Source organism: Canis lupus, chromosome 2, assembly GCF_003254725.2.
Source record: "Canis lupus dingo isolate Sandy chromosome 2, ASM325472v2, whole genome shotgun sequence".
In the NCBI taxonomy this organism is placed as follows: Eukaryota; Metazoa; Chordata; class Mammalia; order Carnivora; family Canidae; genus Canis; species Canis lupus.
In genome coordinates this window covers 70,430,104-70,449,534 of record NC_064244.1, presented here as the reverse complement: position 1 = coordinate 70,449,534, position 19,431 = coordinate 70,430,104, and the positions used below count along the sequence as shown (strand labels likewise).

General features: G+C 51.4%; 2 protein-coding genes, 1 long non-coding RNA gene and 1 other non-coding gene across 5 annotated transcripts in view; 1 reads left to right on the top strand and 3 right to left on the bottom strand.

Annotated features, from left to right (window-relative positions):
• Positions 1-100: 100 nt before the first annotated feature.
• LOC112660736 (small nucleolar RNA SNORA16B/SNORA16A family) lies at positions 101-235 on the bottom strand. Its single transcript, XR_003137174.1, has one exon. It is a non-coding gene; the product is annotated as a small nucleolar RNA SNORA16B/SNORA16A family (small nucleolar RNA).
• A 7,470-nt stretch (positions 236-7,705) lies between these two features.
• On the top strand, positions 7,706-9,306 carry RAB42 (RAB42, member RAS oncogene family). The gene is made up of 2 exons (XM_025447500.2): positions 7,706-7,950; positions 8,751-9,306. Exons 1-2 carry the CDS (start codon positions 7,712-7,714, stop codon positions 9,172-9,174), a joined length of 663 nt encoding a protein of 220 aa, XP_025303285.1. The 5' UTR covers positions 7,706-7,711; the 3' UTR covers positions 9,175-9,306.
• On the bottom strand, positions 8,582-9,786 carry LOC125754273 (uncharacterized). Its single transcript, XR_007408052.1, has 2 exons — positions 9,649-9,786; positions 8,582-9,057 (listed from the first exon to the last, which is right to left on the bottom strand). It is a non-coding gene; the product is annotated as an uncharacterized LOC125754273 (long non-coding RNA).
• Positions 9,787-17,519: 7,733 nt separating this feature from the next.
• The window catches only part of TAF12 (TATA-box binding protein associated factor 12), a 33,136-nt gene continuing 31,224 nt past the window's right edge, over positions 17,520-19,431 (bottom strand). For both annotated transcript variants that reach the window (XM_025447502.3, XM_025447501.3), the window contains one exon: positions 17,520-17,997. In XM_025447502.3, the coding sequence (XP_025303287.1) occupies positions 17,962-17,997 (36 nt within the window). In that variant the 3' untranslated portion in view covers positions 17,520-17,961. The remainder of the gene's footprint in view (positions 17,998-19,431) is intronic.

Here is a 19,431-nt window from a genome sequence, read left to right as displayed (position 1 = left end):
TGCGAGGCCCCATCAACAGAATGTTCCTGCTAGCCTCTGGAAACCTGTCGATTTTAATAAAGGACTCCACCTATACCTGAGAAATGGAAGGTTCAACAGGAACTGTCTTTTCCTGAAATGTTGCAGATCAGTTACATCAAACAGAACGGCGACCGTCAAGGAAAACTGTCACTCTGGGCTCCTTTTTGACCACAGCAGCTATGTGGAAGCAGCTGCAGCTTCGATAAGGGCCAGGGCAATTCAGGTCCCAAGACCGCCCCAACTGCTGTCCAACGGTCAGACTCCCATAAAAGCCACGCACTACTGCCCAACTGGAATTTATCTACTGAAATATACTGGCGACCAAATAAAGAGAAGATACCCTTGGGGCGCCTGGGGGTGCTCAGCTCAGGTTAAGTCTTGATCTTCCCGTCCTCAGTTCCAGCCAGACAAAGACAAATTATTTTTTAAATCGAGATTTAGGGATCAACTCACAACCTTGAGATAAAGAGTCTCGTGCTCTGGGGCGCCTGGGTGGCTAGTGGCTGCCTTTGGCTCAGGCCATGATCCCAGAGTCCTGGGATGGAGCCTCCGGTTGGGCTCCCCGTGCTCCCTCAAAAAAATCTGGGGGAAAAAAAAGTCACATGCTCTACGGACAGAGTCAGCGAGGAATCCTGAGAACAGTCCCAGTTACTACTTTTATTTTACTATGTACCAGTTTTGTCTCATTTAATCTATACAGGACCATTTATCTTACAAATACGTTAAGACCAATTAAGTTATCTACTAATTAGGACCTCAAGGGCTCTAAAACGTGACCCCTAGAAACCCTATCGTTTAATCCACCTGCATGAACTCCTCAACCTGCTGTGCAGCCAGATGACAGGTGAAGCTACTTCCCCAAAGTCACCCAACGGGTAGCTGTAATCGGCAGATTCAACTTCAGATCTGAAGTCCTGGTGAACACCCCAGAGCGGCGTCTCCCCAACTAAGCCACTTCAGGCCCAGGACTGCCGTTACTCACCCGTCGCCCCGCAGAGCAGGGACACGCGGGCCGGGGCGGGAGCATGTGCGGCCCCGCCGGGCTCCGGCCCTTCTCACCGCGCATGCGGCCGACCCGGCCTTCCGGGCCTTAGTCCCAGCAGGCCGGGAGGCCCGGCAGCTCCGAGCCGCTCCCAACATCCCGTGGCCTCGGCCAGAGGCTGCGGTGCGTGCGGGGCCAATGGCGGCGACGCCAAGGCGGGGTGGGGGGAGGATGGGCGTGCGTTGCGGCAGAGCAGCGGCTCGGCGCCAAGACTTGCCAGCACCACGGCGGCTGGGAAAAAGGACGGCCGCGCCGCAGCTGGGGGCTTATATAGGCCTCGCCCCTGGCGGCCGCGCGACAAAAGGAGCAAAGCGCCGCGCAGACCGCTGGGAGTTGTAGTCCGCCCGCCCTCAGGCGCCGGGTCCCGCTCGCAGCCCTAACCGCGTGCGGAGTCCTCTCGGCCGAGGCTGGAGCCGCGCTCCGCCGCGCTCTGCGCTCCCTGGGCGCCCGGCTCCGGGCCCTGGGCTCACGGTGAAGCGGAGCCGCCGTGTCCGCTGCAGTTCCGTCAGGCTTCCGAAGCCGGGAGGTGACGCTGTGGACAGCGACAGGACTTCGCGCCGACCGCCGGGAGCCGCCGCCGAGCCGCCGAGTGGGGAGGGGCCGCTCGGAGGGCGTCTTTGGGCGGAGGAGGCGACCGAGTGCGGAGGCTGACCGCGTTATTTGTGCAACACTTGCCTCTTCCGCTAATACATAAACACCTTTACTGAGCGCCGCGTAAATGATGCTCCGTTATCTCAGCTAGTTCTCATAATAACCCCGCGTGTCGGTATTACGGTTATGCCCACTTTACAGATAAAAAAACTGAGGCATGCATCACCCAGGTAGCTAATGACATAAGGACAGGAATCCTCGAGTCCACCGCAGAGACCTCACGCAGAGTCACTGTGCCATCCATTTGTTTTGTCCATGGAATGAGCCAGCATCAGTGTAAAACAAGTTGTCAAGAAGTAAATACCTATTCTGTGCTTAAACTATTCTTTCATTTTTATCCTTAATATACACTTTAAAAAGTGGGTACTACTATCATTCTCATTTATGGAAAAAGCAACAGACTCTGAGAGGGCCAGAAGCTTTCTGGTGACTCCCAGATGTGCTTCTCCAGCCTCACCTGTCCCCTGAGCTCCACACCTTCCAACCTGCAGCCTCTTGGACACCTGTACGTGGCTAGTAAATAAGCTTCTCAGAACACAGGCTTCCCTCCCCCACACCTGCTCTTCCCCATCTCGGTAAATCTTTGGAGTGACCCTGGTCTCCTCTTTCTCTAACGTCCCACTTCTAATCCATCAGCAAATCCTGTGTCCTCCACCTTTAAGATGGTAAGCCCGGGATCCCTGGGTGGCGCAGCGGTTCGGCGCCTGTCTTTGGCCCAGGGCGCGATCCTGGAGACCCGGGATCGAGTCCCATGTCGGGCTCCCGGTGCATGGAGCCTGCTTCTTCCTCTGCCTCTCTCTCTCTGTGACTATCATAAGTAAATTAAAAAATAAATAAATAAGATGGTAAGCCCGTCCCTTACCACCTCCACTGATGCTCTCATTGTGGACTCACAACTACATTGGCCTCCTAATTAGTCTCCCTGATTCTGCAGGTCTCCCCATAGTCTGGTCTCAACACACCAGCTACCGTGTTTAAAGACCAAAAGTTTTTAATTTTCTTATTATTTATTTATTTATTTATTTATTCATTCATTCATTCCTTCATTCATTCATGAGAAACAGAGAGAGGGAGAGAGACGCAGAGACATAGGCAGAGGGAGAAGCAGGCTCCCTGCAGGGAGCCCCATGCAGGACTCGATCCCGGATCCCAGAATCATGCCCAGAGCCAAAGGCAGATGCTCAACACTGAACCACCCAGGCGTCCCAAGTTTTTAATTTTCATGAAGTCCAGTATGTCCATTTATTTATGCTTTGTGCTTTTTGTGTTCTAATTTTTTTTCAGATTTTATTTATTCATGAGATACACAGAGAGAGGCAGAGACATAGGCAGAGGCAGAGACATAGGCAGAGGGAGACACAGGCTCCATGCAAGGAGCCCGCTGTGGGACTGGATCCCTGGACTCCAGGATCACGCCCTGGGCTGAAGGCAGATGCCCAACCACTGAGCCACCCGGGCGTCCCAAGTGTCTGACTCTTGATGTGAGCTCAGGTCTTCATCTCAGGATCATGAGTTCAGCCCTGTGTTGGGCTCCACACTGGGCATGGAGGTTACTTAAAACAAATACATAAATAAATAAAAATAAAAAGGACATGAGGTGATATATGTTCATTATCTTGATTGTGGTAATGGTTTCATGGATGCACAGTTGCATCAAAACTGATTACATTGTACTCTATAATATGTACAGTTTACTGTGTGTCATTTATACCTCCATTAAGATATAAAAATAGAAAACATAACCAATAAAAAATTTACACTAAATTATTCACCTGCTCCGAAATCACCACTGACTTTGCAAGACAGTTGGAATAAAAGCTGAAGTCCCATGATGGCCTCTGAAGCCACAGATAATTTATTTGACTCCTCCTCCTCTCTACCCTCATCACTCACCACTTGCTTCCTCATTATTCTCTCCCCTTGCCTGGTCCCAGCTCAGGGCCTTTGCTCTTGCTGTTCTTCCTGCCTGGAACTATCCTCTGGATATCACAGACAACCACACTACTCACTTCCTCACAGCCCCTGGTTTTCTGTTCTAGTCACCTCCTCAGAATACCGTTTTGAAACAGCACCCTGTCACCCTTCAAGCCATTGTCCTGCTTGCTTGATATTTATTTTTTTAAGATTTTTTAAAATTTTTATTTATTAATGAGAGAGAGAGGCAGAGATACAGGCAGAGGGAGAAACAGGCTGAGGGAGACACAGGCTTCATGCGGGAAGCCTGACGCGGGACTCAATCCCAGGTCGTCAGGATCACGTCCTAGGCTGAAGGTGGCGCTAAACCGCTGAGCCACCCGGGCTGCCCTTGGTTATTTATAGCACTTGTGGCTTTTTGCTATCATGTTATGTATGGATTTATTTTGTCTTCCCCATTACAACGTGAGCTCCCCCAAACAGGAATTGTGTTTGTTTGTTTGTTTTTTTAATTTTCATTGCTGTGTAAGTGCCTGGTATATAAAAGATAGTTAGCACTTCTCAAATAATTACTATGTAAATTAGTTAATTAGGGACACCTGGGTGCCTCAGTTGGTTGGGCATCTGCCTTCGGCTCAGGTCATGATCCCAGGGTCCTGGGATCAAGCCCTGCATCCATCTCTACTTGGCTGTGTACTTAGTGGAGAGCCTGCTTCTCCCTCTGCCTCTGCCCACCACTCCCCCTGCTTGTGCTCTCTCTCTGTTGACTAAATAAATAAAATATTTTAAAACAAAACAAATTGGGATCCCTGGGTGGCGCAGCGGTTCGGCGCCTGCCTTTGGCCCAGGGCACGATCCTGGAGACCCGGGATTGAATCCCACGTCGGGCTCCTGGTGCATGGAGCCTGCTTCTCCCTCTGCCTATGTCTCTGCCTCTCTCTCTCTCTCTCTCTCTCTCTCTCTCTCTCTGACTATCATAAATAAATAAAAAGTTAAAAAAAGTTAAAAAAATATTTTAAAACAAAACAAATAAATGAATTAATTACTGAATAAAACTTGGCCAAGACCACCTAGATCTCATACAAATGTGTACAACTCGCCTGCTGTGTTGCATGTTCTCCAGAACTACTTTGTGAGGTGGGCTCTATGACTTGCTTACTTAGCAGAAGGGGAAGCAGGGTAGGGAGGAAACATCACTGGCCCCACCCCTAGTCACATAGTGAGAGTCTCTGGCAAGGTCTGCTGACATCTGGATTCTGGGGCTAGATGCTGGGGGGTGGGGGTGGGGGTGGGGGGGCAGGCACCTGACCCTGGCCCACAGCGGGAGTGTCTGAGAGAGGAAGTTCAAAGAGTTGAATGCTGACAGTGCACTGCCCATGTGCTGACCACAAAGGCTTCTGGGAATGCTGGGTTCAAACTGCATTTCAAGCTGTTTCAGGCCCCTCTGCCTCTGCTCCAGCTGCTCCTGCCTGGAGCGCCCTTCCTCCTGGAACTCCCTAGCTCTTACTTTTCCTGGGAGACCCAGCATCCTGCAGGAGGCAATGCTGACCCTGTAGCTCCCTCAGTCCAGCCCTTTTGTGGGATTTGACTGAATTAATTAATGACTCAATAGCACTTACCCACTTTCATTCATCCTTTCGAGCATAACTATTTGCTGAGTTCCTCCTTTGTGCTACACACTGAGGATACAACCATTCATGTCTGCCCTCAAGTAACCTAGGAAGGAGATAGCTATTGCAGTGGACAGAAGAGCATGTGACCTCATTGGCCAGTGAGAGGCTTCCTGAGGGACAGGGATCTAACCTAAGGTCTGAAGTAGGAGTTAGCCCTTTGAAGAGGAGAAGAGTGTTTCCAGCAGAGGGCTGAGAGGAGGAATGATGTTCAGCATGGCTGGAGCTCAGAGTACCAGTGGTGGGTAAAGAAGGGGCCAGAGGCATCCTAGGGACTTGACACAAAATATTTTTTCAGGGGCATCTGGATGGCTCAGTGTTTGAGCATCTTGCCTTCAGCTCAGGTTGTGATCCCGGCATCCTGAGATCCCCAGGATGGAGCCTGCTTCTCCCTCTGCCTGTGTCTCTGCTTCTGTGTGTCTCTCATGAATAAATAAATAAAATCTTAAAGAAATATATTTTTCCAGCTAAACAGAGTGAGACAGAGAAAATATCTCGATCGAGGCATCAGTGGGGCAGGCTGATTTGGGCGAAGCTGGCAGGAAGGATTCTTCCCAGAACACACTTTTCCTGAGGCTCCTCAGGGTTCCTGGATTCTCAGGCTCCTCTCTCTCTACTACTCCTAGAGGTGGGGGATGAGCAGAGATAGGGGCCCCTCTCGACTCTACCATGCAGGTGATTACGTGGAGACCTGTCAAAATGGCTTGTTATTGATTTGTTAGGAGTTAAACAGAAGAAGGGCACCTGGCTGGCTCAGTTGGTAGAGCATGTGACTCTTGATCTAGGGGTCATGAATTCAAGCCCCACTTTGGGTGTAGACATCACTTACTTATTTACATACATACATACATACATACATACATTTTAAAAAATAGCTAGAAGAAAATCTGGGCCTTCCCAGATCCTCAACCTGTCCAGACAGAAACAGAAATAGCAAAAAAGGCTTTGACCTTGAGAAAAGTTGGCAGCTAGTCTTCCTTAGTGACGCTGGAACCTCAGGGTCACTCTCTGAGTCTCAATTTTTTCATCTGTAAATATGACCAGAATAGCAACATCTTGCAAGGTTCTGTGAGAAGGAAACATGATGATTTGATACTTTGCAATAGTGAGGATTTTCTCTCACCACAAATTTGCCAAAACAAGTGAAACTGGTAAAGTCCACCCACAGTGCACAGTGAGATTAAACCAACAGAGGAGGGACGCCTGGGTGGCTCAGCAGTTGAGCGTCTGCCTTCGGGTCAGGGCATGATCCTGGAGTCCCAGGATGGAGTCCCACTTCAGGCTCCCTGCAGGGAGCCTGCTTCTCCCTCTGCCTGGGTCTCTGCCTCTCTCTCATGAATAAATAAATAAAATCTTTAAAAAAAATAAAGTAAACCAACAGAGGAACTGTTTTGGGACTAGCAGAAACCCAACCTTGGCCCTGACTGGAGAGGGTAGACTGGCTCTTGGAGATGGCTTACCCTTGCCACTAACCCAAGTGGGACCTGATCACTGTGTTCCGTCCTCTAGGTACTTGGTTTGCAGTCCCCTTTGTGGGCTCAAGGGGTAATGAAGAGTGAGACAAACTCATATGTGAGTCTCAGCTCTGCTCTGTGACCTGAGACAAGCCTCAGTCTCCTTGGCTCTAAAATGGGCACACTATGGCCCTCTCAAAGTTGTTGCCCGCTGAGCGTGAAGAACTGACCCTCTGGCCTCATAAATGTAAGTTGTCCGCTCCACAGGCCAGTTGCACTCCCTCTGGAATGGCTTTCGCCTATGTCCGCCTGCTTACCAGCCCTGTTGGCATCTCTCCCTGAGCCCTGAGGCCTAGCCCGGGCAGGTGTTGAGGACTCGGGCGGGGGAGGGGGGGGGGGCTGTTGAACATTGAACCTGACCATTGAACGGAAGGCCCTGGGAGGCCCTGCGCCAGGGCCAGTGGGGCTCCGGGAAAGGATCACCTGGGTGGGGAAGGGGCACCTGTAAGCCACCAACTTTCTAGACTAGTGTCTCCAGCTCCAGCCGCAGGGGCCCAACCAGGGAACTGCCCGGAGAGTGGGGCTGAGAGAAGCCGGCCCGGGGGAGACTGTTGGACGCTCGGGGCGTTAAGCTCGGGCCAGGGCCTGTCTGGTTCTCGGGCCTCGCTCGTCCTCCTCCCCACATTGCCTTCTTTAATCTCCCATCCCGCGTAGTAGGGGCTACTAGAGGACGAAACTGGGGCCCGCAGAGAGGACGGGAACGTGCCCAGGGTCTTGCCGCCCGGGGCTGAGGGGCGGGGCAAGGAGCTGGGCTCCGGGGGCGGGGCGGGGCGGGGCGGGGCAGCGAGGGTGCGGGGCCTGGCTGCCAGCCTCCGACGGCGGGGCGGGGCAGGTGGCCACCGAAGGCTGGGCGGCGGGGCGGCGGGGCGGCGGGGCGGCGGGGCGGCGGGACCCAGGCCATGGCCGCGGGGGGCTGCCGCTACCAGTTCCGGATCGCGCTGCTGGGGGACGCGGCGGTGGGCAAGACGTCGCTGCTGCGGCGCTACGTGGCGGGCGCGCCCGGGACCCCGGAGCCCGAGCCCGAGCCCGAGCCGGCGCCCACGGTGGGCGTCGAGTTCTACAGCCGCATGCTGCAGCTGCGGGCCGGGCCGCGCGTCAAGCTGCAGCTCTGGGACACGGCGGGCCACGAGCGCTTCAGGTGCGGGCGGGGCGGGATGAGGGACCTGGGGGGGAGGCAGTCCCCCCAGAGGGCTCGGCCTCAGTGGTCCAGGTACAGACCTGGGGGCCCCTGCCCTGGTCTCTGGCCCTCCACGTGGAGTCGTTCGTCCCACAGATGCAGCCGGTGGGCCAAGCCCCTCACCCAGAGGCCTGACACCCTGGCGCTGGGAGGGCGCAAGGGCCCTGCCACGGAGACCCGAGGGATGGGTGACCTGGCTGCTGAGAGAGCCCACTAGAGCAGAGCGAGAAGGATCAGAGACACGGGAAAGGAGGAGAGGGTTGGGGTAGCCTGGAAGCATGCCTTAGGAGTTGGCCAGGCAGAGAACTGGAAGCAAAAAGCTGTAAAAAGCTCCAGGAACGGGATCCCTGGGTGGCGCAGCGGTTTGGCGCCTGCCTTTGGCCCAGGGCGCGATCCTGGAGACCTGGGATCGAATCCCACGTCGGGCTCCCGGTGCACGGAGCCTGCTTCTCCCTCTGCTTGTGTCTCTGCCTCTCTCTCTCTGTGACTATCATAAAAAAAAAAAAAAAAAAAAAAAAAAAAAAGCGCTCCAGGAAAACATCCCTTTTCCTCCAGAAATGGAGGAATGGTCCAGAGAGGATGTGACTCGAGCTTGTTCCATGGCTGAGACACAGGCACTATATTGTGAGAGACAGACACCGGAGCAGAGAAGTACCTGGCAGTGTGTAGGGAGCTATGAGGAGCTTGGGCGCAGGGAAAGCCCTGCCTTTTGGGGGGCCTTGAAGGTATAGACGTCTCCCAGCTCACTCCCTCTCCTTCAGGTGCATCACCAGGTCCTTCTACCGAAATGTGGTGGGTGTCCTACTGGTCTTCGATGTGACAAACAGGAAGTCTTTTGAACATATCTGCGACTGGCATCAGGAGGTTATAGCCACTCAGGGCCCCGACAAAGTGATCTTCTTACTGATTGGCCACAAGAGTGACCTGCGGAGCACCCGCTGTGTCTCTGCTCAGGAGGCCGAGGAGCTGGCTGCCTCCCTGGGCATGGCCTTCATGGAGACCTCTGCTAAAAATAACTGCAATGTGGACCTGGCCTTCAACACCATTGCTGACTCCATCCAGCAGGCCCTGGAGCAGGGGGACATCAAGATGGAGGAGGATTGGGGGGGTGTCCGGCTCATCCACAAGACCCAAGTCCCCAGGGCCCCCCCAAGACAGCAGCCCCCAGGTCCTTGCCAGTGTTGACTGTGGGAGGGAAAGGGTTATAGCAGTGCCAACCTCAAAAGTGCTGCTGGGATGGGGAGTGTCAATATCTTTCTTGAGAGCAAATGGCAGGATGTATCCAAAGGGTTAATATAAACTATCCTAGCAGTCACACCTCCTGGATTCTGGGGTTTCAGAGCTCAGCCCCTTTCTGCTAGAAAGCTCTAAGAAGCCAGGTGTGCAGCTTCATGTCCTTCAGAGTCCTTCAGCATGTTTCCTCAGTTGTCAGTGGGGCTCTTGCCACAGTGGGGGTTGGGAGGGTGTGTGAAAATGAGACAATGGATGGGGGGACATGCTCAGCCAGAGCCAGCCATACCATAAGAACTGAATGACAAGAACTGTCCTCACCACCCTTTCTCCTCTGTGACATTTCTGGCAGTGCTCCTGAGCTTGGACGCTGAGACGCACTGAGTCTGGACGCTGCCATACGGGCGAGGAATTTCAGGGCAAGCCTACCTGGGAGCCTCCTTAGGTCCTCAGACTTGGATGAGTCTTAAAGTGTGCCTTGGAACTCAGGGTTGCTGCCCAATGCCCCGTTTCCAAGGCCGGGCGCTGGATCTGGATCTGGGAGGCAGGGATGAAGGCAAGCGAGCATCCTAGGTCAGACAATAGAGGACGCTAGGAAATAGCGGACACCCACAGCCTCCTCCTCCCACTTCCAATACCCCCCCTCCCCCAGCTGCTGGGAGTGCTGCTCTTAACGGTGATGACAGTGATGATGCTGTGCTCACAGCACCCTCCGGGAACTGCCTACCCCTCAGGGCTGACTGCATCCAGTGTTGATCTGTTGATCTACTGAGGGGTAGAGGCCTGGCTCTCTTGCCCCAGCTCTGAAGGTCAAACCCAGCATCATCACTCTTCAGGGGGCTGATTGAGCCCATTGTTCTTACCTCACAGCTAAAGTCTCCCTCTGCTCAGTCCCACTTCCTACAGTTCCTCCCCCAAACAGGTGTTGATCTCAACAATCCTCTAATCAATGTCAGCCCACTAATCCTCATCTCAGAAATTGCCTCCAGGGGAACAGGCGCTGCTAGGCAGAGAATGTCCTAGGGCAATCAGGGAAGGCTTCCTGGAGATGGGGTTTATGTTGGTAATATGAGCAAGTGTAGAGGAGGGGCCATTGTGCCAGTGGGCACAATAAAGACCACAAACACAGTCACTCACTTTGTGACCTGGGGAGCTAATCGGTCCCAGATTCCTCCTCAGTATCATATGACTGATTATCCCTTCTTCAAGGGTTCTTGGGAGATTTCCAGTCAGGGTGGGTTTCTTAGCTTCCTCTCCAAGGGGCTGAGCCAGGGTGGGTCTCCCCATGCACCGCCTCCTCTTTTAAAACATCACTCATCCTTAAGATAGTCTTGCAAGGTTGGCAGTTACCCTCATTTCACCACTTGGAGAGGGAGAGGGGTATGACTTGTTTGTGTTTTGTTTTGTTTTGTTTTAATAAGCATCTACTCTGTTCTGAGCTCTGAGGATGCAGCAGCGAACATGACAGAAAAGCTCTCCTGGGGGATCCCTGGGTGGCTCAGTGGTTTGGCACCTGCCTTCAGCCCAGGGTGTGATCCTGGAGTCCCGGCATTGAGTCCCTCGTCGGGCTTCCTGCATGGAGCCTGCTTCTCCCTCTGCCTGTGTCTCTGTCTCTCTCTCTCTCTCTCTGAATAAATAAATAAATCTTTAAAAAATATATATATAAGAAAAAAGAAAAAAAGAAAAGAAAAGCTCCCCTGGGGTTGACATTCTAGTGGGAGAGAGAAAAAAAATGAGTAAATAAGTGAACTAAATTCCAGTTGTAAAAGTGCCAGAGGCCCACAGATCTTGGAGACAGGTGTGAGAGATGGGACAGGAGGGCCTCCCTGAGCTGAGAGCTGGGGGAGGGAAGAGAGGGGCCAAGCTAAGAGGCAGGTCTGGGCATGAGGAGCAGTGGCCAACATTGAGGACTTATGTCCATGTGAGGTAGGTACTACTATTCCATTTTACTGATGTGCAGACTAAGGCCCAGTGAGGTTAACTGAAGCCAGTAAGCAGAGGGAGAAGTCCCAAGGCAAGGGACAGGTAAAGAGCTGGGCTCTTTCTAGTAATTTACTGGAGATCTGAGCTACTTTAAATGAACAAGCAGGGAGTGACCTTCAGCTTGGTCTGTGGTTTCTCATCTCTGAGCTTCCCTGATAGGAGTACAGTGTAAACCAGAGCTTGTTTGGGAGATGAGCAGCTGGTCCTGAGGATGGAGGTGAGGAGTTTGCTGTCAGGTGTTCAGAACCGACCCAAATCCCTAAAGAGAGGAAGAAAAAACTGACTTTTCCCCTGTCCAAATCCTATCTGGCCACCAGAGGACAAGCCTGAAGCCCAGGCCCACCCAAGGCTGGGTCCCTCTCCAAGAAGATGTTGCCCACTGTCCCCAGATGCCTCCCCTGGAAGACTGTTCAGCAGGCTGCAGTCACATCTCTAAGGCTCCTCAGCCTCAGTTTTCCATCTGTTAAATGGGGAGAACAGTAGTTTCGATCTCACAGGGGTGTTGTGAGGATTAAATGAGGCATTATGTGAATTCCTACTACACACACGAGCTCATGCACTGTGGGCTCTTTCTATGGCTTATTAACCCCTGTGAGGTGGGGCTGAGCCGTCCATTTCATAGACAGGGACCTTAAAGTCCATGATGGCAAACTGATGTGGCTCAGCTGCTAAAACCAGGCCAACTGAGTGTTCCAACAGCCTTGTCCACTGCCTCGGGCCAGGCCCAGAAGGTCATAACTTGTGTCTCAGGGCCCTGGTCCCAACCTCACAAACCCCTCTCAGTGTCGCAAAACCTCTGGAGACTGCAAGTGTCTTCGATGGGTAGAATTCTGGTAGCAGAAGGAAGCAGCCCTGCCCAGCCCAGTGGCTAGAGGAAGAGCAGAGAAGAGCAGTGGCGGGGCAGACCCACCTGGCAGCCCTGACTCTCCTCCCAGTGCAGCTCAGAAGCAGCCTCCATGCTGGGTGCCACTGCTGTCACAGGTCAGGCCCTGCAGTCTCTGGTGTAGGCTGGGCCACCTCCCTCGAGGCCTGTAGGGTAGCCCCTGTTGATTCAGCACCCGCAGTGCCCCAGAGGGAAGTTTTTAAAGTACATTTGACATGGGTGCTCCCCTTCCCAGTTTCCTTCCCTGGCTCCGTATCACCGCAGAGTATAACTCAAATCCTCTCCCCATAGTCCTGGCCCTCCCAGAGCTGGTGGGTGCTGCCTCCCCACACCACCTCAACCCTCCACTTTGCCCTGACAAATTCCCAACCACCTGCAGCCCCGGGCTTTGCGCGGTTCCCTTCCACTGGATGGCCCCCAGCCCTCTCCCTTCTACCTGGGTGACGGGATTGGCCTCAGATAAGTATCACTTCTTAACCACAGCATCCCAGCTGCCTGAACTAGGGTGGGCTTTGCAGTCAAGCCTGGTCTAACTCCCAGCTCCACTATGTGTAACTGTGGGACCCGGGAACTCACTTCATCTCTGCAAGCCTCAGTGGACTTCTCTGGAAAATGAGTCTGGTAATACCTAACTCACAGGCTTTTAGAAAGGTTTAGGTGAGAAATGAAAGGTAGTGCTGGTCACACATTAGGAATCCACAAAATGGAAGTCCTCTTCTTCCCCTCAGGGTTTTATTGATCACTGTAAAGGAACAGAGTAAAAACACTGTGGGGAAATAACAAGGGCTCCATGCTCTAACGAAGTTCTTGAAGATCGTGACCCCCCCTCTGGAGATGTGAACTGGGCTCTGCTTCCATACTAAGGATGAAGTTCCAGAATCATTCCCTTTGGGTTTATCCCTAGTAGTCTGAGCAAGCAAAACTCAGTCTCCAAAGCCGCACCCTGACTAAACCCTCCAGCCACAGCGACTTGGACAAGGTCAGGCTCTCAGGCCTGGGTCCATGCCTTTTGCCCTTTTGAAGAGACAGTCGGCCACCCATGGGACCCTTTCCAAAGACCCTACCCATACTGGGAGCCACTGAAACCTAGTGGGTGGAGAGTGAAGACACATTCTACCCTCCACACATAGGCTGGAACTAAAGATGTCTGGGTGGGAACCCAGCCTCTGTCCTCTACCTCTGAGCCTTGGTCTTCATGGTAAAACAAGAACAATTCCAACCTTGAAGCTTTATTGGAGGACTAAATAGGACAACGTATGTGAAGTGCACAATAATGTTAAGTTCCTTCTGCTAATAAACTCCCTTTGGGTCTTTCTCGTGTCAGACCCTGCACTAGAATGTCCTTCCTCCATCTCTGTCAAAACTCTGGTTCATCCTTCAAGGCTTGGCCTAACCAAATGTATCAATACCTTCTCTGAGTCTTCAGGACAACTGGAGATTTCAGGCTCTGTTATCTCTTATTTTGCTCCACTAGACAGTAGCGTTTCAAGGCCAGGGCTCCCATGAGAAGGATGGACAACGGACCAAGAGCATAGGTCTGGGTTGGGGCCTGCTCAGGGACCTCAGACAGGTCATAATGACCTCTCCAGACCTTCATGTTTTTACCTATAAAATGCGGGGCTGCAGTGGGTGACACCAGGGCCTAATTTCTTTCCTAACTACAGGCAATTGTAAGGCTTCGGTCCAGTTCAGCTGCCTCCTTCCCGCTTCACCTCATGCAGGTACAGGGGACTTTCCAGGATGGCTTTCTGGTCCCAATGGCAACTTCTGTATCCTCAAAACTCACCTGTGTTGTTGCAACCAGCCTCTACCTCTATCTTTTGGTTAATACTTTCTCAGGAAAACCTCGCACGCCATATTCTTTTACTCCTAGCCCAAAATAACTCCAGCAACTTCCTGGCTGGTCCCTCTCCCACCTGCTTCCTACTCCATTCTCTACACTGGCAGCCAGAGCAAGGCTTTTAACATGTCAACACAATGACATTAGTCCTCCACCAAAAACCCCACCGGTCCCTAGCACCTGCATGGTTTTCAACCTGTTTATATGCCTGTTTTTAGCATCAGAATCCTTTTATCAGATGGGAGTCTTTCTATTCGGCCTAAAATGTCCAACAATTATGAAAGGTATTGCTCAGGGTCACCTGGGTGGCTCAGTCAGTTGAGTGTCTGACTCTTGATTTCGGCTCAGGTCATGATCTCAGAGATCAAATCCCGCACTGGGCTCTATACTGAGTTTCCTCTCTCTCCTTCTGCTCCCTGCCCTCACTCTCTCCTCTCTCTCAAATAAAGAAATAAATAAATCTTTAAAAAAGAAAAAAAAAAAAAAAAAGGGATGCCTGGGTGGCTCACTGGTTGAGCCTTTGGCTCAGGTTGTGACCTGGGTGGCTCACTGACCTGACCTTTGGCTCAGGTCGTGACCTCAGAGTCCTGGGATCGAGTCCCTCGTCAGACTCTCCACAGGGAGCCTGCTTCTCCCTCTGCCTATGTCTGTGTCTCTCATGAATAAATAAATAAAATCTTAAAAAAAAAATAAAAGGTATTACTCAGGCAGAAGAGGGATGGGAAGCCCAAAGCCAGTCTGCTGGGCTGCCTACACTACACCCACCCCTGCAAGACGGACAGACACACTGCACACACACCACACACACACACACACACATGCACATGCAAGCCTCTGAAGCCCGGGTGCTGGACCTTGCCACTATACCTGCAAGCTGCTCGCCTCTTGAGCTTACTTCCTGTTCATCTCTGGCCGTCCTCTCCCAGTGTTAGACCTTGTGCTTGAGCCATCTTGATGCACTGACCTTTACGCCTCTGGTTCTTTGCATATGCTGTTCTCGGTCACCCCCATTTTGTCTCCATAGGACTAAGGGGGAGTTAAGGCAGAGTTAAGAGTGCAGGCTCCGGAGTCAGATGGACTTGGCTAAAGCCTTGGCACTGAAGCAAGCTGTGTGACCTGAGTAAGTTCCTTAAACTCCTTAAGTCTTGCCCCCACCCTCCACCCAGAAACCTGGGATTACATGATACTACAATTAAAGTGAGTGACATATACCAAGCACATTCTTATTTCAGACTTGTGGGAAAAACACAATGTGATTATCCATGGAAGGTGTTTAGCAGAGCACATGGCACCTGGAGGCATTCTGCAAGGACCCTCTGCAAGGACACTGGAGCACAGGAGTCCATTGGCCCTAATGCCCTATCTTCCACATCATGCTGGGCTCTGGGACTCAGTCAAGTGGGTGTGGTTACTTAGCCTCGTGCCCAGGGTGGGGCTGAGCTGCAGCAGGGATGGTCACACCAAGTCAGAGGAGGCCTTACAGATCACATGGTGATGCCCTGTCCTGTATCCCTACACACAGCCACCAAAGATCATGAACCACACAACCATCTTTCAGATTTCCCCTGCCCTCCACTTCACTACCACCACCTCTATCAGGCAGCAGCCTTCTAAAGGATCTGTCGCTTCCACACTTGTCTTCTTCCCCTCCCAGCTATTCGTTCTCCACTGCCTGGCCAGAGTGACCTTTTCTCCACACACAAATCTGATTAAGGGCCTGCAGTTGCTCCCGCTACCTTCTGGGTAAAGCCCACTCTTGCTGGGGCCTGCAAGGCCCTGCATGACCTGATCCACCTCACAGCACTGCTTGAGATGGCTTCCAGGCAGGTCTCTCTCCCTCAGAGATCTCCACGCCTTCACCTGAGTCACTCAACTCAGCTGGTCAGACTCCCTCTCTCACCCTGTCGACCTCTCCTTTGTAGCCCTAGGCACAGAGGTAGGTTCTTTTGTTTTTGCTTTTAAAGATTTTATTTATTTGAGAGCGAGTGAGCAAGAGAGACAGAGAGAGTGCAGGAACGGAGGGAGGCACAGAGGGAGAAGCTGACTCCCCGCTGAGCAGGGAGCCTGATTCAGAGGTTGATCCTGGAACTTCGAGATCATGACCTGAGATGAAGGCAGACACCTAAATGACGAGCCACCCTGGCACACAGAGGCAGGTTTTTTGCTTTGTTTTTGTTTTTAAGATGTATCTATTTATTCCAGAGAGAGAAAGAGAAAGCACACAGGACAGAGGAAAAGAAAAATCTCAAGCGGACTTCATGCTGAGCCCAAGCCCCATGCAGGGTCTATCCCAGGAGCCTGAGATCACAAGCTGAGCCAAAAATCAAATCAGATGCTTAATTGACTGAGCCCCCCAAGCGCCCCAGGCAAGTCCAGTTTTACACTCACCCTATCGCAGGACTGCTCCCTGTGCTTTTATTCATCAGTGTAGCCCATTGCCCAGCACAGGCCCAAGCCCAGGCCCAGCTTATAAATATTTGCTGAATGCATAAGCCTCTCTACATACAAGTAGGACAACTCATGATAGATGAAGTCACTTACCTGTCACACAGCTGATCAAGAATTGAGAACTTTGGGCTCTACCCCAGCTCTCTTCATTAAATTGCCCCAATTCCTTTGTCCCTTTCTGTCCTCAATGGAGGATTCAAAACTAACTCTTGATTCCTTCTTGGCTGTCAAGATCAGTGACTTGCTCCTGATCTGGGAACACAGCAGGAGGCCTTTTGCTGTTTGAGATCACCAACAGAACATCCTTTGAGAGAGTCACTCAGTGGCACTGGGAGGTTCAGGAAAAAGTGAAACCCTTCAACATCCACTTCCCGGTTGGAGGCCACAAAAGAGACCTGGTGCCTGGGCAACAGGTGATGCTGGAGGAAGGGGAGAAGCTGGCTGCCTCTCTGCATGCTATGTTGAGACCGTGACCAAGAGCAACAGGACCATCAGCACAGCCTCAAGAGATCTACCGGGCTTGAAGAGAGGGGTTCTGGGGTCAAATTCTGAGTGGGAGGGAGTGAAAAGCAGGGCAAGGAGGATGTGCCCGTGCTGGTAACCCCTGGATAAAACAGCCATGCCCTCTGAAGCCCAAGGAACCCTGACAATTCACAAGGGCTATGCTGGGCTCAGGACAGGATGATGCCGGGTGTTACAGAAGGTCAGGAGGCCTTAGGGGCCTGGCTTCCTCTGCAGGATGGTGAAAATACCAAGATCAGGGGTATCAGCAACTAGAACAGACAATGCACCTGCGCAGACTGGCTTGGCTCTTCCCCAGGTCACTGCCGTCCTTTCTTAGGACCAACGATGAATGCCAGGAGATCCAGAAGAGAGGGTCAGAAAAGGCTTTGCCAAAACCAGGATGCCTCTTCAGCTTGGCGTTCACGAGGACAGGTCACTCTGCCCCATTCTTATGGCAGAGAGACCAGACTCAAACTCCTACTGATGGTGTGGCCTTCTTTGGAGTAAAATAGAAAAATTCCTGGGTTTTCGGCCTCACAGAAATGAGTAATGGTGCTGCCACCTGCTGACAGAGCTACATCCAGCCTTGCTTGTCCTCAACTCCCTCTGGCCTTTCAAAGGCTGGAAGCCATGTACCCTGTCTTTCGATTAATAACTTCTTTATTCTGGAAAAGCAAATGAAAGTCATATTCATATAAACACTGACATTACAAAGTACAGGGAAAAGGGGAAGGGAGAAGGAAACACAAACCTCTACAAATCCTGCTAATACTGTCTCACCAAACAAGACCATAATGCTTCGTCCAATATTCAATCACTTATATAATAAACCACAAATAAAATCTTCTCTGGAAGATACATTGCTCTTCTTTGAGACGTCAGGGAAAAGGGACTGGAAGTTGGGGTAGGAGGCTTTATTCTTTTGGCAGATCCTCTCAGTCATTATAGATATTGCTGCACTGTTAATAAAAAATATATGCTTCTCTGTAAAGCATTAAAAAAAAAATCCAAGGATGAGATGGCTGAGGTCTCAGCTCAAGTATCTCCAAATACACTGTTGTCCATCCCCTGACCTTTCCGTGTGTTATTTCTTGGTTGTTTTCCGGATCAATGCCATTCTCTGAAAGGAGAGCAAAATAACCAATTATATAGCTTAGAGTCAGGAACTTGCACCTAGTCACCCATGTAGGGTGCGGTCTATACCACAGACTGGAGCTCTCAGGAACCCACATGCACAGAGAAGCCCGGCAGGCTCCTCTGAGCCTGAGAACAGTCTTCAGGGCCCCAAGGGATGTTTAGACAGGCCAGGAGATCCATTTTGTTGACCAAAAGACCCAAATTGTGCCATAGGTTAGCAGGATAGCAAAAAAGTTAAAAACAGAAGATGACAATTCTTGCCTTTTGGGGACTTAGGGACAGGCCATCAAAACATGTTTTCTAGGCTCCCCCACCCTAATCTCTCTGAGGATGAAGAAAACAGGGAAGGGGTCTGTTTCAAACCTGCTGCCACACATAAAGAGAGCTGATATTTCACACTTGGTGACCTACAATGAAGGAAATGTACACTGACAATTTCCACCACGACCCATCAGGAAAATATTCAGGTCATGGGTTTCAAATTTTACTAATACCAGCTACTGGCCAAATTACTAATTTGCTCTGCTATACTCTTTTGACTGTTCTGCTTATACTCTTTTGACCAAGAGCTTGTCCTAATATTATGATACTTGCTGAGACAGAGATAGAGAGATAGATAAATAGATACATAGATAGAGCTGCAAAGTGGATAATTGGAAAACAGAGCCATCCGTTGTCTGGAGGGACTCCCTTCTGAAGAATACTGTGGTCCCCTTTGATTCAGGCTATTGGTGGCTTTCCTGTAGGGCTTCCTCTGTGAGGTTTGTAAACATACACACTCCAGAGATCCCAGGCTATGGACAAGCAAGAGACACTCAGCCAGAACCACCCAAATGTGCCCATCACACTTGGAAAAATAGCTCATTTTTCAAATCAGAGCAGCCAGTTAAAATAAGACTTTATCAAAAGGAAGTCATCTTTGCCATCAGACTGACCAATGGCAGGGGCAACCTGTTCCACAGCAGAAGTGGAGTTAGGTTCTCTTACTGACCCGTTAGGTCTGTAGTCAGAGGGACAGAGGCTAAAATGCCTGGCACAGCAGTTTAGCTGCTACCCTCCAGCACAAGGACGGCATAGCTCTCCTTCCTTTAAACTGCCCTATTGTCAGAGGGCCACTTACAACATTCAAATCAGCCATAATGCAGGAAGATTTCATTAGGGACAAGATGTAGAAGGGGCAAGTTCTGGCCATATTAGAAGAACCTACAATCAACAGCTTTAAGTGACATCCATCAGGGTTGAGAAAAAAACCTGAGTGAGACCTCATGTAGGAACAGCAGAGTACCAGAGAAATAACTGACTGCTCTTCCCATGGAGTCCTACTGCCTCTTGCCCTCTCTGATCTTTGGTCCAGGGAGCGGAGCTTACTGTGTGGAGGATATGACAACTGCAGGGACAGGAGCTATGTGCACTCTCT

Coding starts and splice junctions, on each gene's coding strand:
- RAB42 (XM_025447500.2), top strand. CDS start 7,712: ATGGCCGCGGGGGGCTGCCGCTACCAGTTCCGGATCGCGCTGCTGGGG. Junction 7,951..8,750: donor GCGGGCCACGAGCGCTTCAG/GTGCGGGCGGGG, acceptor CCTCTCCTTCAG/GTGCATCACCAGGTCCTTCT.